We start from the raw sequence: 16,085 nt of genomic DNA, 5'->3' as shown, positions 1-16,085 counted from the left end.
AAGGAACATATTTCTTTCCATTTTTTTTCTATCGTTTGTTTTTAAAGCTTTTTTCCTGACAAAATATTCAGATCAATTTAAAAACTAATAAAATAAACCAAGTAGCAAGTCAAGTTTTAACTCCCTTCATATTCAAACATGTTCATAAAGAAACGTGCATGAAGTAGCATGCCCTCTAACCTAAATGAACTGAGCTGACAACAATAGACCCTGTCTTATATGCTGTTACTATGTGTAGGCCTAACTCTCTTTCCACAGTGCTAGTAACCATCATTGGCTGCCTACTCAGGACGACACCCATTTTTTTTTTTTTCACTGATAATGCTACATTGTGAACAACAAATAAGCAGGAGGACAGCTAGAATTACGCTGTTAGCAGCCAAGTCCTGTGGTGTGTTTGGCTAATGAATCTAATAGGTATGAGCTAAAAGCTTACAGTTAATGGAGCTAAATGAGCTAACAGCTAAACACACACAGCAGGAATGAGAGTTTCTGTTCCTACAGAGACACGAGATGTTAAACAATAAACTGCAGTCTAGCGTGACAATCTAACAGGTTAAAGTTGTTTTTCTGGGATGGTAGTGAGAAAAGGTTCATATGGAGCCCTGTCTATGAGTAGTGTACTGATACCCGTCAGTAACTAAATAGTGGTTTTAGCAGTCGGCGACATAACTGGTCAAGTGGTTGTTGAAGTCTCTTGTTGACTCTTACACAGGTGCAGTTACACACTCCTGGAGGCTGCCCAGTAAATCCAGTCTAATCTGTTATTTATTAATAACAATACACCTCCACACTATTTTATAATTACACTGTTTAAATGTGTATATATATTTCTATGTATTACCTTTTAATAGTGTTTATTTATTACTATTATTATTGTTTTATGTAATATTACTGTCCTTTGTCAGCTTTGATGCACAAATTTCCCCGTGTGCGGGACTACTGAAGGAATTCTAATTCTGATTCTGATTCTGATTCTGATTGAGGGTCTTCTGATCAAGGGCGCCTCAGTGATAGAAATGAGAACAGGACAAATGCTGCTCTTTTCTCCACCCAGACCTATTCCACCTGTTTGGAATTCTAAACATGCAAGCTTTCAGCCACAAGCACAGTGCTAACTCTTCAGATCCATCAGAGGCCTTCTTCTTGTCTTCTGGAAATCACAGGGCATACAGACAAAATCCTCCTATAAACATTGTCCACTTCATTTGTCACAGCAAATGAAAAATGTATCATGTCTGATCTTAGAAGACTTACCAAATAATTTATTAACCATTAATTACAGTGGTTACAACTTGCAAAAATGCAATTTATGGTTGCCTTAGGATGCCTTTTAAGAAAGTGAATCGGCAGTGCAATAACCCACCTTTGCAAAGTTGGACAGCAGGAACAAGCTGATAAACAACCTAATAAAATATATAATAATGATACATTAATAAATTATATAATAGTTTACTTTTGCCAGTTACAGCAATACTGTGGCTTAATCTCATATTAGTGTTTAATTTAGCTGTTTCTTCAATATTCAACACTGGAATTTGCATATTGTGCTTAAAATATAAGGTTAATTGGAAGATGAGGTGCGGCAGTGGCAGCACCGGATAGACTTTATGTGTTGACGTGTCTCATTCCTCATTAGACAGCCTCCCTGCAACTAAAACTAACAGGATGACTGTTAGGAAGAATCATGTTGAAGACATTAGGGGGACTTCAAGCTGTTTAAGAGGTGATTTCTGAGCCGTGTGGTGTAGCTTACAGGTTCCCTGTGATTGTGCATTCATGTGACATTTTAATTACCGCCGTAGATTCCTTTTGATTACCCTGTTCACTCCCACTGCCCATGATGTCCTTACACCAGTGACACGCTGTCTGCTGCGGAGATGAAAGCAGACATGTTTTTTTTTCTCTCTGCTCTGTGAACAAATGTAATTGTCTTCTGTTGTGTGCATGCCCTGGAGACTTGGCTTCATACTTTAATGCAAATTCCTTCGCTCTTTGTATTAATGACAGATTAAATGCAATTAGCAAAACTTATCAAGGCACAGTCGGCTCTCTTTGGTAGACTAATGAATCTGGCTTGATTTTTCACGGGTTTCATTTTCGTTCTGCAATTTTGTTCTGACATGATCATTTTCCATATTGATAATCTCAAACTTCAACCCCAACCCCCCACCGCCAATGTCACAGTCCACAAACAGAGGGGAGACAAGTCTGCAGGGAGGTGAAGGGATAGTCATGGAGAGACAGAACAGAAGAGGGGGAGCTTATTTAACAGTAATGTCAGCTGTTACTATGCACTGCTCCCTGCTGATTTTAAGTGGTCATTGTGAATGCTCTCATTAGTAAATGTCAATAAGTAATGCTCAGTTTGAACAGTTTTAATTTCGTTAACTGCGTCCTGGATTTGTCCAACGTGCGTTCCCTGACTTTTCGGTAATGCGACGGAACAGCATCCTGTTTGTGTTCTGGGACCTTTAGATTTACAAATTAAGTACTGGCTGTGTTGGTGTTGTTCCTGGAACATAATTAATGTAATGAACATGCATAATTAACATTAGTGATGTTGCTCCAGGGCCATCTGGGAAACTGACCAAACATGATTTGTAATGTCATAGCTTTGAGCGCGTGAAAAGGACCAGAAGAATACTCAAATGGGAGAAGTTGTCCATTCAAACGAGTGTTTAACGTTATGAAAGGCTCTAATTGAACCAAAATAGTAATATTTGCCTAAATATAACCAAAGAGCGACAGAAGTATAGAGTTTTACTATAAAAATATAAAGTGGACAGTTAAATGGATGCAAACCATAGTCTACTGAATGAGAGTCCAGTATGCAACCCACTCTGTCACGACGGCTTGCTTCAGTGGTGCACCACCACCACATTACATCTTTATAATCAGCCTCTGAAAATAATGAATTAAAAGGTCTGTCCTCTGGCATCACTGTCAGGTACTGAAAAGATACAGTCTACTTAGCTTTGAGAGATGTATACATTTCTATTTTCTCAAACTTGATCTTCAGACGTATTAATAGTCCAGCCCAAGAGCCTCTTTCAGGATATAGCCAAAGACAAGACAGTAACAGAGAAACATGGAGCATGGTGAATGGCAACTGTAAAATACCACGTTGTAGATCTAAAAATGGACGGCTCCTCTGTAAAAGGCTGTTAACTGAAATCAAACAATTGTTCCATATAAAATATTTTACAACAAAGGCTGAAAGCAAACCAGAGCTGTTCCCAGTTTTAGCTTATTGTATTTTGGTGTAGGTTATATGTGTTGATGTAGTGTAGTATGTTTATTGTATTCTGATTTTATGATACTGATGATTGAATGTTGGATGTCTTAAAAAGCCCAACTAGGGACAAGATTTGAAAATAAGCATTAGCTATAAACTCTCTGTGAAGTTCATCAGTTACATTCTCTTTATTGGTACTGTTAAACTGCATCATCCCTATCAAATACAACTTATATTGCTAAAAAAAAATGCAGCAACATGATAGGTCAGTCTGAGGCTAAAGAAATTAGGCTTCCCGGCTGAATGAATGATCAACCAATTTTCTGTGTTTAACCAGAAATAATGATTTTTCTTCTTCCTCCGTAGCCATTCTGTTCACTCCATCTTCAACTGCAAATGTCAGAGAACCCTTACTTGTCAGGAACGATCTCCACCAAGAGTTCTGCACCAGGAATAATAGTTGCCACAGGTAAGACAAATGACCCAACAAAAGAAAAATATCTGTCCATTAAAGAATCATTCTGTAATTCCCAGCCACCCACTCCAAACATAGAGCAGACAGTATTTCACTCCTTCCCAATGTTCAGCTCATCTCCTTTTGTTATTCATTGAATATGTACAGTCGTGGTCAAAGGTTTACATACACTTGTGAAAAAAAAATAAATAAATGTGTATCATGGCAGTCTTCACCTCCAATGATTTCTACAGCTCTCATGATGGAATGAGTGGAACACAAACTACTTTTTCACAAAAAAAACATTTGTGAAGTTTGGTTCAATAATGGATGTATTATAGGTCTTCTGAAAATATGACCAAATCTGCTGGGTCATAAATATTCATACAGTAATTCTAATATTTAGTGAAATGTCTCTTGGCCATTTTCACATCAATTAGGTGCTTTTGAAAGCCATCCACACGCCTGTTGGCATGCCTCTGGCTGAATTTTTAACCACCCCTGTTGATAGAATCAGTGAAGTTGCCGCTCATTGTGGCCAAACAACTCAGCTTTTGTTTCATACGGACACACAAGTTTTCCTCCAGAAGGTTTTGTCTTTGTCCGTGTCAGCAGCAAACTTCAGTCGAGCTTTGAAGTGCCATGTCTGGATCAAGGGCTTCTTTCTTGCACAGCAGCCTCTCAGCCCATGTTGATGCAAAACACACTTGATTTTGAACACTGACGCCGGTCTTCTAGCAGCTTCTAATTCATTGCAGACTTGCTTCTTGGTGGTTTTTGCTTGACTACAAATAAGTGAGATCTGCAGCCATTTTAGACCTACTTGTCTGATTCCTTCTTCACGGAAGTGGTCAAATCAGTGCAAAAAAACAAGAATCTTCCCGAAACAATGTATCAAGCGACTATATCTGTTATACCAAAACCAGGTAAGACCTGCGAATCACCTTCTGATTATAGGCCAATAAGTCTAATAAACTGTGATAAGAAGATCATAACTAAAATTCTGAATAATAGACTGGTACAAATCTTACCAAGCCTAATTCATTACGACCAAGCTGGTTTTATACAGCATAGGGATCTAAGAACTAATACCAGAACATGCCTTTCTCTCACCCAATATGCAAAGAAATATAAAATAGATGGCAGTGGATGCAGAGAAGGCCTTCGATAGAATAGAATGGTCCTACTTGTTTAAGGTATTAGAGATATACAACTTCCCAGCTAGTTTTATAAATATGATTAGAACCCTGTATAAGGCGCCTAAAGCATATGTATTCACAAACGGAATTCTATCAAAACCTTTCTCATTAACTGGAGGTACTGCCCAAGGCTGCCCTCTCTCACCATCATTGTTTGAATTGGCAATTGAACCCTTGGCTCAAAAAATTAGAGAGACAAAAGAAATAAGAGGTACTGAGATTGGTAAAAAACAGTTCAAACGAGGCTTATTTGCGGATGATCTATTACTTTATTTAAGCAATGCAATCACCTCAGTTCCACATGTAATGAAAATAATCACAATGTTCTCAGAGATCTCAGGTTATAAAATGAACATCGCAAAAATGGAGCTGTTGGCCAGAGGCCCTTGTAAAAAGGACTTGGAGAAGTGTACACACTTTCAGATACAGAAAAAAACAATTAAATACCTTGGAACTTATATTAGTGATGATAAGACCCACTTGTACAAAGATTATTTTCTTCCACTTGTGAAAGAATTTAAAAAAGATGTTAGGAAGTGGCAAGACTTGAAGATTAATTTAATAGGAAGAATAAACCTCTTTAAGATGATGTGGCTACCAAAATTCTTATTTAAATTCCAAACTATTCCTATAACGCCTCCTAAAACCTTCTTTAAAGAGGTAAATTCAATAATTTCTTCGTTCATTTGGTCAAATAAAGCAAGTAGATTAAAAAGAAAACTTTTGTATTATCCAAGAACAGAAGGGGGTCTTAACCTCCCCAACCTAGAGTTATATCAGGTAGCAGCCCAGGCATTTTATATTGATCGCATAATAAACAAAACAAATGAGGACCCATGGATAGACATAGAAAACAATCAATTACAGGGCAACAGTTTACTGTTTGCACTTTTTTCCAAGAACAACGTTAAATCAACAAAGTTTGTCATTAATAGTACATTAATAGCCTGGAACAAAATAAAAAAAAAATCTCCATCAAGAAATAAGGCTTCCCAGGCACATAGCAATATGGAATAATCCATCAATTAACATACAGGGCATGCCGTTACACTGGGAAACATGGATAAAAAGTGGAATTCAGAGGCTGTCAGATGTCATAAAACACAACACTGTAGTACCTTTCAGCTGATTAAAAAGTAAACATAAACATAAAGATACAGAATTATTCAGATATATGCAACTGAAGAACTGGATTATCCGAAATGTTGACTTGGGAAAGAACACCAGTCCTGAAATATCCAATATCTTCAAAACCGTCAAAAATAGGAGACTGATTGGTTTTATGTATAATTTGCTGATAAACTCAGAAAACAGTGATATATTATTAGAGAAAATATATAATAAGTGGACCGAAGACCTAGGCGCTGAAGTCAAAGAAAAATGGAAAGAATGCTTGTCACTAACATACAAATTAACCACTAATGAAAATTTGCGCCTAATACAGTTTAGGGTAATGACAAGAGTATACTATACTAGAGATAAAATTTGCAAGTTTGATAACACAGCTTCAGATAAATGTCTAAAGTGCAACCGATATAGTGATTCCCTCATGCACGCCTTGTGGCACTGCAAAAGTATTAAGAAGATTTGGGAGAGCATAGAGAGTTGGCTATGTAAATATACCAACAAAACAATTGTATTCTCTCCAAGAAGGTGTATCTTTCAAGATATTGAGGGCATGAGAAATCTGACCAGTTGGCAATTACTTTTTTCTTCTCTTATCCTTAAAAAACAAATAGTGCAAAACTGGAAGAATAAGGAAGCACCCTCAATAGAAAATTGGAGGGCCTTGATGAAGTACTACCTGTGTATTGAAAGATCAATGTCAGAGGACAAAAATAAAAAGAAACAATTTGAAAGCCAATGGAGTCAGATTTATAATGCCCTCTAGAGCTTGTTAGTAGTACCCTCATCCCTTTCTTTTTTTTCTCTTTTTTTTTTGTGTGTGTGTGTTTTGTTTTGTTTTGTCGGGTGTATGAGTGCGTAAGTGTGTCAGGTTTCGAATGTATACCAGCATTTAGATAGAAGCTTCAGGGGCTCCTTTTCTCAAGAGAATTCTTGTGTACTTGGGGTATTCAGCTCTATCGGGTGCGGGTGGGGGGTGTGGGGTAGAATAGGTAGGGTGGATGGAAGGGTGGGTTGGGTGGGGGGAGGTGGGGTGGTAAGGGTGGGTCTGTATAACCAATTATTATTATGGAAGAAAGCATCGAACGCAAAAAATGTAACTCTGAATTTGATGGAATTTTGATGAAACTCTGATGTTACTTTGATGTACTTCCTGGTACTTAACTATGATGACCCACAGAAATTAATAAAATAAAACTATAAAAAAAAAAAATAGACCTACTTGTCATATCATGCCCGACAATGTGCATTATCCAGTTGAACGTTCAAATATTGAAGTGATGAATTGCTAAACCCTAACCCTAACACTAACCCTAAAACTGCTTATTTTTATGGCATGTTTTGAACAAAGGTTAACATCTTCTAATCAGCAAGGCTGAACAGCTCTGCATGCGTAACTCGTCACATTTTGTGACATATGCCACAACTTAGGCACATACAGTAGTGTGTCGGCTGCATTCCACCAACCCACACACTCAAAACAATTAACTAAGAGTTATGGCGCAGGAACAGAAGTAGCAACTGCGTTTAGGACCTGAGCCAACGAGTAACCTTTATACATTTAAAGATGGCATCTCCAGGCTTTGCTCACAGACTCTTGTTTTTTTTGGTGCCAAATATATTCACAGATGGACAATCATCATGACAAAAGTTACAGTGCACAGCAGCAGCTTTGAATAAACCACCAGCCTACCTTGTTGCAGTTAGGCTGTCTGTTATCACCTGCTCCAAAAGTGTCCCATGCCATGCTTTGCAGAAGGCTCATGGTGATAAATATTGAGGCCCATTTCCGCCAGTTAAACAAAAAAGGATACGATGAGAGCTAAGCTTGATGAAAAAGGACTTTTTATCTCATATTCGTGACTTTTACCTGACAATTTGTTTTATTTTTATTTATATAGCACCTGTGAAACGAAGTGCAATAGCAGGGGACTCAGTAAGGCAATATCACAGAAGAAACACTGAACAGTCAAGCCAAACCCAAGGAACTCTAGTAAGAGGTGAAATAAAACAAGAAGGCAAACCAGAAAATGTAAAAACACAAAAAGTCCATTTAAAACGCTACAAGTAAAAGCAATACACGTGATCAAACAGGTAAAGTCACAGAATAGGGGGAGACAGAGAGAGAACATGCACAAATAGAAATAAAAAAGAATGAAAACAGTAAAGGACACTCAGAAGATGACATCAAGTCAAAAGGAATTAAGAACAGATAAAAAGATTAGGAGTAGCAAGAGGAATAAAGGACAATAAATAGATTAAAGATAACACATAAAAGCTGTAAAGGGCGGTGAGAAAAAAGGAAAAATACATCACAAGGGAGGATTCAAAACCAGATAATAGCCATAGAGCAGTGAAATAAAATGAAATATGGAAAGACGAAAAATTAAGTTAAAAAAGGATGATTTCACATAAAAGCAAGTCTATAAAAGGTGGTTCTTAGAAGTTACTCATTCTGCAAGCCTTATCTCCTCAGGTAGGTTGTTCCAAAGTCAAGAGGCCCTGACGGCAAAAGCACGGTTAGATTTGAGTCTTGACTTGGAACGACCAGAAGGGTCTCATCCAAGGATCTAACGCTGCAAGTAGGGGTCACATGGGGTCTGTATTTACTTTTGAGTAACTCGGGGCTAGACCCAGACAAGCTTTAAAAGTTATCAGTCAATTCTTAAAATCAATTGCAAAACCGACAGGGAGCGAGTGAAGAGAAGCAAGGGAAAGAATAATGTGATGTCTAGCTGCTGCATTCTGGACAAATTGGAGGTGGAAGAGAGACTTCTGGTTGATGCCAGACAGGAGGGGAGTTTCAGTAGTCCAGTCAAGAAAAGGGGAGAGCGTGAGTAAGTTTATATGAATGTGACAGTGTTGCTTTGATTTTAGTTCGAATGAAAAATCTCAAATCAATGATGACACCTAGATTCCTGGCAGTAGGCTTTATGTTCATGGATAAAAGACCAAGGGTACTTGCAATGACACTGATGTTTGTAAAAAATTTGTAAAGTTGTAAAAAAAAAAAAAAAAAAAAGAAGTAGAATTATAAAAAAAACAAACAAAAAAAAAGCAGCTAGGCTTTCTGCGTCCCCAGGTCTCGACAGAGGGTATATCTGTGTGTCGTCTGCATAGAAATGACAGGAAACATTCAGATGTTGGATTATATGGCCAAGAGGGAGAGTGTAAATGGAAAATAAAATTTGACCAAAACTGGAACCTTGCTGTGCACCACAGATGATATGAGGTAAAGGTAAGAAGAAAACCAACTAAGTGCAGTGCTTTTGACGCTCATCCAGGTTTCAAGACAGTTCATTACAGTGGCACTGTCTACTGTATCAGAAGCAGCACTTATATCTAAAATAATTAAAACTGCTGTCTCTCTTCTGTCAGCTGCAGATAAAGGGGACATTCGTTATCTTGACGAGGGCACATTTCTGTGCCATGTAATGCAATGAAGCCTGACTTGAACTCCTCAAAGATGTTCTCGTGACACATAAAAGCTGAAAGCTGGGTTAAAACCACTTCCTCTACTCTAGACTTGAGAAATTGGCCTAAAATTATTAAGAACAATGAGCTCAAGGTTTTGTTTCTTTGAAAGAGTTTGGACCACAGCAGGTTTAAAAATAGATGGAAAATGACTATTAGAGAGCGAGCGGCTAATAATCAACACTGGGCCCAGCTGTGTTAAAAACCTCTTTGAAAACTTTGGCGGGGTGCACGTAGAGGCTGCACGACAATTCAGGTTTGAATGGGCTACAATAAGTAAGGATGTGCCTACAATCTGATGTCATTCACCTTATATGTGGGGGAAAAAAATCAACAGTTATAAATATCTCACATTTTTCTTGTGAGCTATCAATTAAATCACCAGGTGAGGGGGCAATGATAGAGTCTTAAAACTTTAAATACAATTCTAGGCTTAGAAATGTTTGATAAAATCAAATTAGAATACAATGATGCACTTCTTTAACTGCATTGTGATCATTTTTCATTGCTTTTTTTCAGATCTCCTAAAATAAATGTAAACCAATTTTCTTCCATTTTCTTTCCTTTCTCCTACAATCGCTTTTTTCATCGTTGTGTGGATTCACTTTACTGGGGCTGCTGCTTTTTAAATGACTTTTTGAACCCACACTGAACAAATAATGCATTGGACTTACTACATTCAATAGTGGAATTGCACACAGATCATTTGCTGTGTAAAAGCAACGCAAACTATGTGCGTTTGATGAAGTAAAATTATCTCGTTGATCATTTTTGTGACATTACGTACAAGAATGTCGTAGCACACACAAAAGGGGATCCCAAACAAGGAGTAGATTAAAGGTGAATTTGTTGAACACGATGAACAACAGGCAGAGGTAGAGGTGGTGAGCTTGGACTCAGGCGGGAGGAAACTCACAGTCTTGCAGGTTGTATACTCAGGGAGTCCTGGGAGTGCACAGTGGCAGAGGGGCTGGCAGCTAGGTGATGTTTGGCCAAGCAGCTCATCCAGGAGTTGTTCAATCACTAGGGCAGATAAGACACAGCTAAAGCAAGGTCGTAGGAGAAAACTAACTGGACAACTAGAGGCACTATAAAATACTGGAATTGCAGAATAGACCATGTACCAACTAGAGCAGGTGATTACAATCTGGCTGTGTGCAGAGGAGGAGACCAGGGTTAGTAACCCTAACCTGCTCAGTAGATCCCTGGATGAGAACTTCATGATCTGTGACCTATAGAATCCAAATTCACAAAATAAAGCAAGATGAGATCAAATGTCGGCATTTAACAATTAAGTCAGATAAAGTCAGGAATGTGCACATAGATGAACTACAGTCACAGACTGAAAGAGTTGTTGGTGTGTGTCAGAATTCCTTCTATCCATACACTCTGTGTAGTGGTGACTTCGTAACATGACATGGAGGAAAAAATCCACAGACCTCGTTCTGAAATTAAGACAAAGTTGATACATGGCTTCAGCAATTGAAGTCCAACATTTATTTGAAGCTTTTGGTTCCAAATCACCTTTTTAACAGTGAAAACTAACTTATAAAAATACCCCCTATTGTGAGTGAGTCAGATGACTGAGGGGTCAGTCTACTTCTTTGAGATGAACCTTAGAATGTAGTTTCTGTGAAGGACGAGGTCTTTCTATTTTGAGTCCCATCTCTACATTACATCATGGGACATAGGAAGCCAGTGTGGAAAGGAGGAACAATCTCAGGCACCAGCAACTCACAAATTCAGCATTTATCTAGAAAAAAATAAACATAAATAATTAATAACAGACGTGAAAATACCATACAGCGGTGATTGAGTAATTAATCTACTTCTGTCATTATGACCGAATGACAACAACTAAAATGAACGTTATTTTCAAATTGAAACAAACACACCTCGAGGGATAACAGCCACACATCTGAGCAGTGTCATAACATTACTCTTGTCGTGCTTCTTTTTTTCGCTACTGCGGACGTGTTTTCTTTGCGGAAGCTGTCGTTTGGGATGATGATGATGATAAAAAGTCAATTGCCTGGAGCTTCTGCATCGTTTTGTTCACTGAAAACTAGCTGAGACGGTAACTTCAACACGGTGGCCAGCTTGACTTCTCGTTCTTCTCCTGTGGCAGACTGGATGCTGCAGTGACTCACTATTGCCTCCCACGGACATCTCTGCAACACAACACATAGGCGTCTTGGACATGATGCTCAACGTGTTCTCAACTTCCAAGTCGAGTCTAAATTTGCAATTCGACTTATGAAAGCAAGGTATATTGGATGAAGATGTCCTGTGATCCTCCCAGTCAGCTACTAGGCTGGCAAATGCAGCACTGATGTGACCCCTCCATGCCCTCACACTATAGCATCTGCACTGCGGGACCTCCGAATCTTCCACAGGCAATCATGTTGCAGATCACATGCCCACCTGTTTTAATTACACTTTCCTCAGCAAATTATGTATGCGTGAGATGAGATGAGACAGGTGTGTTAGCACCGGTGGCGTGTGTCAGCAGAAAAGCTGTGCTGTGTGCACATCCATGCCCGAGTGTGTGTTTGTCTTTTGATGTGCCTGTTTTCCGAATGTTGAACATACATCTCTGTTGCCATGCTTGCAGCAGTGTGTCCCTGTGCGCGTGTGTGTGTGTATTGCTGGCCGAGCCTTTGATTTGGCACTGAGATTTGCTTTCCCCACTGTGCCTTTTAAGACGTCAGCTGGTGCAGGGATCATCTCACCAACATGACAAACACCATCCAGATCAAACACATGCCTATTTGCTGAGCCGTGGCCAAGATAGTGGAGCAGATCAACAAAAGAAGCTGGTTCACTCTCTGCACACACGCAGGAAAAAGCTTTGGAGGCATTGTGTTGTAACACTGCAGACACACACACACACACACCCACACCCACACACACACACACACACCAACCCCCTTCTCCAACTCCCATCTCCACAACTCACATTATGCTGCCTGAACGATGCAGGCATCCAAAGGAATTAACCTAGGGTCTTCTTCTGATTGTTCGCATCAATCAAGAGACTCAAGAATAAATAACAGACGTGGTGTGATTGGCAGCATGTATAAAAAAAAAACAAAAAAAAAAAAACACATATGGCTCCTTTATTTGTGCGATCTCACAGCAGCTTTGTTGTGTCACATATTCTGTTGCCATTTCCACTGCAGGAAATATCGGAGCCGAGCTGTCTTACAACAACGTTGGCATGTTCATATCTTCTGATGCTGGCAATAGCTGGAGACAGGTGAGCTGCCATAACAACCACTGCTTTTGCAAATGTGTATTGTGTTAAAGTTTCTTGTCATACGACCCGCTTGACACTTTGCGAGCGTCTTTGATTAGCAAAGCAACAAAGTGCATGAAATAAGCACAGCAGAAAAGCGAGATAGACAGGTTACCATTTATCTTTAAATGTTACACACAGTTTCAAGTTTGCTAATTTCGTTCGTGTCTGCATTCAAATCAGCTCCCTTTTGTCAACCTGGAGTGATTATTGTTGTTAGCGTGACATTATGGTGATACGTCCTCGATTTTACCAATTAAAATGACAGATACCGAATTGAATCAGTGTTAGCTAGCCAGCATATTTTTATTATGGCTAGGTAGGTTGAAAAGTTTTCCCAATTGACTCATTTTAACGCGAGGAAAAAGGGGTATTAAAAATGCACTTGATGGCTTCATACATGACATTAATGCTAAAAGTCAGAGGTTTAAGCTACAGTACAAATCCAGGCAAGTATCGAAGCCCTGAGTGGCAAGTGAGACATTTTTCTTCCAAAGTTTTTTTTTTTTTTTTCTCTCTCTTCATGTGTGTAATTTCAGGAGCACATTTTTTCTCTAAGATGCGTCGAGCTACGTGGAAGAAAATGTGTTCACATGAAAAAAATGTTCTTCATGTCTTTCTGTAATACTCAGTTTGACAACAAGATGCTGAAGTGCACGACTCTTGTCCTGATTAAGATGCTAATCATCTACGTTCCTCCAGGGGAGTTTGAATTTCTCTCTCTACTCTAAACACAAGATGCATCTATTACAGTATATGTTAGCAGATTATGTAACATGACAGTCATGTTTCTTTTGGCGGGGAATATGTCATACTTGACACTAAGCTGCCGTTAGTGCCACGGTTGGAATACTATTATCAGCCTTCTCGTCAATGGGTGTCTACAGTGAACAGTGAATCACCACAACCGAGAGGAAGACAAAGAATTGCGTATTTCTGGCACAGAAAACAAGTTGTATGTGTGTGAGTTGGAGGCTGGAGAACACTTACTAATTCGCGTTGTTCTTTAGCAGTGTGAGGACAGTGAAAGTCCCTGCATCCATCAACATTACTCAGGAGTGCCACTGTATTATTTCTATGTTTACAGCAATCAGATTGACAGCTTGCCCAAATTATGCGCGGCAATCAGTGGTATCCCTCAGCCTGGGATATCATTTGAAAATGGAAGTTTGATGGGTGAACACTATTTATTTATTGAAGTCTGATTACGGTGAACTCGCCCTTATGATTAGGACTCACAGTGAGGATATGGAGTGTAACGGTTCTGTGAGAGCTGTCGGTGACTTTATTTACAGGCTTTGTTAATCAGACAATCCATATCTGCAGGTGGGGAGGATGTTCCACATGAGCTGATTGGAGAAGGCAGAGTGTGTGCGAGGAGGTTGCACTGTCTCCAGTGCACTCTGTGCAGCAAAGCGCACAGAGTGCATGATGTGCACCTGCAGTTGTGTCCACTGCAATGATTTCACCCACAACAACTACATGAAAACTCAAATCGTACCTGGTGAAATATGCACAGTATTCATTCTTTAATGCTATTTGATTTGATTAGATTAGATCAGATTAGATAGGCTTTATTTATCCCACAACGGGGAAATTCACTGGTTACAACAGCTCAAGCAGTGACAAGTACGGCGAGAAGAATCAGACATAATCTTGGATTGAGAGCTGACTGTGTTGTCTGACTGAGGAAATACTGATTTAAGTGCACGTATGTGAGCAAATTAAATGTGAGATGCATCATTATGTGTAAAATAATGCCTCTGGTGTTTAATTTCTGCAATCTGGCTTTACTTCACCACCTCTGTGTTGCCCAGCCTCCATAATGTTTGTATGGAGCCTCCTGTGGTCAAAATAAGTATTACAAAAGCAAACACTTTCGAAAAGAAGGAAAAATTAGCCTTACTGTCCCCCTGAAAAAAAACATTTTTTCACAGGGTTTCACACACATGGAGAAACAAAGTGTTCCTTCCTCTTCATTCACACGGTTCGACACATAAAAATGTATATATATTTTACCTGGGGAAAGAAAATCCACCCCAATTCACATGACAAAAATAATTCAGAACTTGGAAAATGGAGCACTAGAAAAAGGAATATTCTCATTTGCCCCTCAGCAAGCGTCCAGGACCAGTTTCCATGCAGTATGGGAATATTACAGTGCTTTTTGAGATTTTCTTCATGAAACCCCTTCATAAAATAATGCATACTTAATACTACATAAAATAATTGACTGAAGGAATGCTATGTCTTGGCCTTGGAAGTAATGCTGTATTGCTATCATGGGACGTAACATAGGCAGTAGGCTTATATTTGTAAAGTAGGCTTCACAGAAGCAACTGTTTCAAAACGGAGGTAGACAAAGCCTTCCCAAAGTCACTGGATGTTTCTAGATGAAATACCACACGTATGTGCATATCTGATAGCCTCAGTCATTTTGTAACAATTTACATTCATACAAGATTCTAAAAAAGTTAAATGCAACACTCCAGTCAGTTTTGTCAAGTTAAGTCGAGGATCCACTCCTAGATTAAGCCTTTTCTTGTAAATGGTCTGAGCTTCCCGCACTAGGGCTCTGGTAGTGATACTTTTTAAAGATATGTTTGCCAGAGTTGAAGGGGCGAACAACCCTAACGATGGATAGAAGGCTACAGCAAATAGAGTACAGTGTCATTAGGTTAAATCGCTTCGAACGTAGTCAAAGAAGAAGGATTGCCCTGTAACAACAATGGGGATCAGTGATTGGTCATTAGGTAAGGACAAATGTTTCTGACTGGCCTCTGATTGGTCAAATGGAAGGTGCTGCTACTCTCTTCGCCTTTGGTGGGGTTTAGCAAATGGTCAGCTGCTTATCTCAGGTTTTTTCTTAAAATATGAAAGTATTTCCTGTCACATTTCTGCATGTGTCTGTTCAGATTTTTGAAGAGGAGCACAACATGTGGTTTCTGGACAAAGGAGGGGCCCTTGTCGCCGTCAAACAGCCGTCAGTGCCAACTAGTGACTTATGGTACGTCCACAAAGTCAACTGTTTGAGCTAACTTTCTTTCTTAAATTGCTTTATCCAATTTCCAACAGCTATTTTTTTTAGGTTAATTCAATGCTTATGGTCCAAAAATGAGCGTGTAGATATTGTATGACACTTGATCTATTAAGCAATGCACTTTCCCTGCTTCACATGGTGGAAAAAAAAGAAATCTAATCTGAGATTTTCTTTTCGAGCCACTTATCATTAACAGCCAGCAGTCTTAGCCCCCCCACCCCGGCCCCCCTTTCCTTTTAGTGTTTTCATTAACACAT

At 39.1% G+C, this 16,085-nt stretch overlaps 1 protein-coding gene across 1 annotated transcript in view; it reads left to right on the top strand.

Annotated features, from left to right (window-relative positions):
* Positions 1–16,085, top strand: part of sorcs3a (sortilin related VPS10 domain containing receptor 3a) — a 265,841-nt gene that overhangs the window by 195,661 nt on the left and 54,095 nt on the right. Inside the window, exons 11-13 of the mRNA XM_030429062.1 lie at positions 3,605–3,707; positions 12,673–12,749; positions 15,704–15,795. Of these exons, the coding sequence (XP_030284922.1) occupies positions 3,605–3,707; positions 12,673–12,749; positions 15,704–15,795 (272 nt within the window). The remainder of the gene's footprint in view (positions 1–3,604; positions 3,708–12,672; positions 12,750–15,703; positions 15,796–16,085) is intronic.

Source organism: Sparus aurata, chromosome 1, assembly GCF_900880675.1.
Source record: "Sparus aurata chromosome 1, fSpaAur1.1, whole genome shotgun sequence".
Lineage (NCBI taxonomy): Eukaryota > Metazoa > Chordata > Actinopteri > Spariformes > Sparidae > Sparus > Sparus aurata.
The sequence above is the reverse complement of the archived record's forward strand: the minus strand, read 5'-3'. Positions and strand labels throughout refer to the sequence as shown.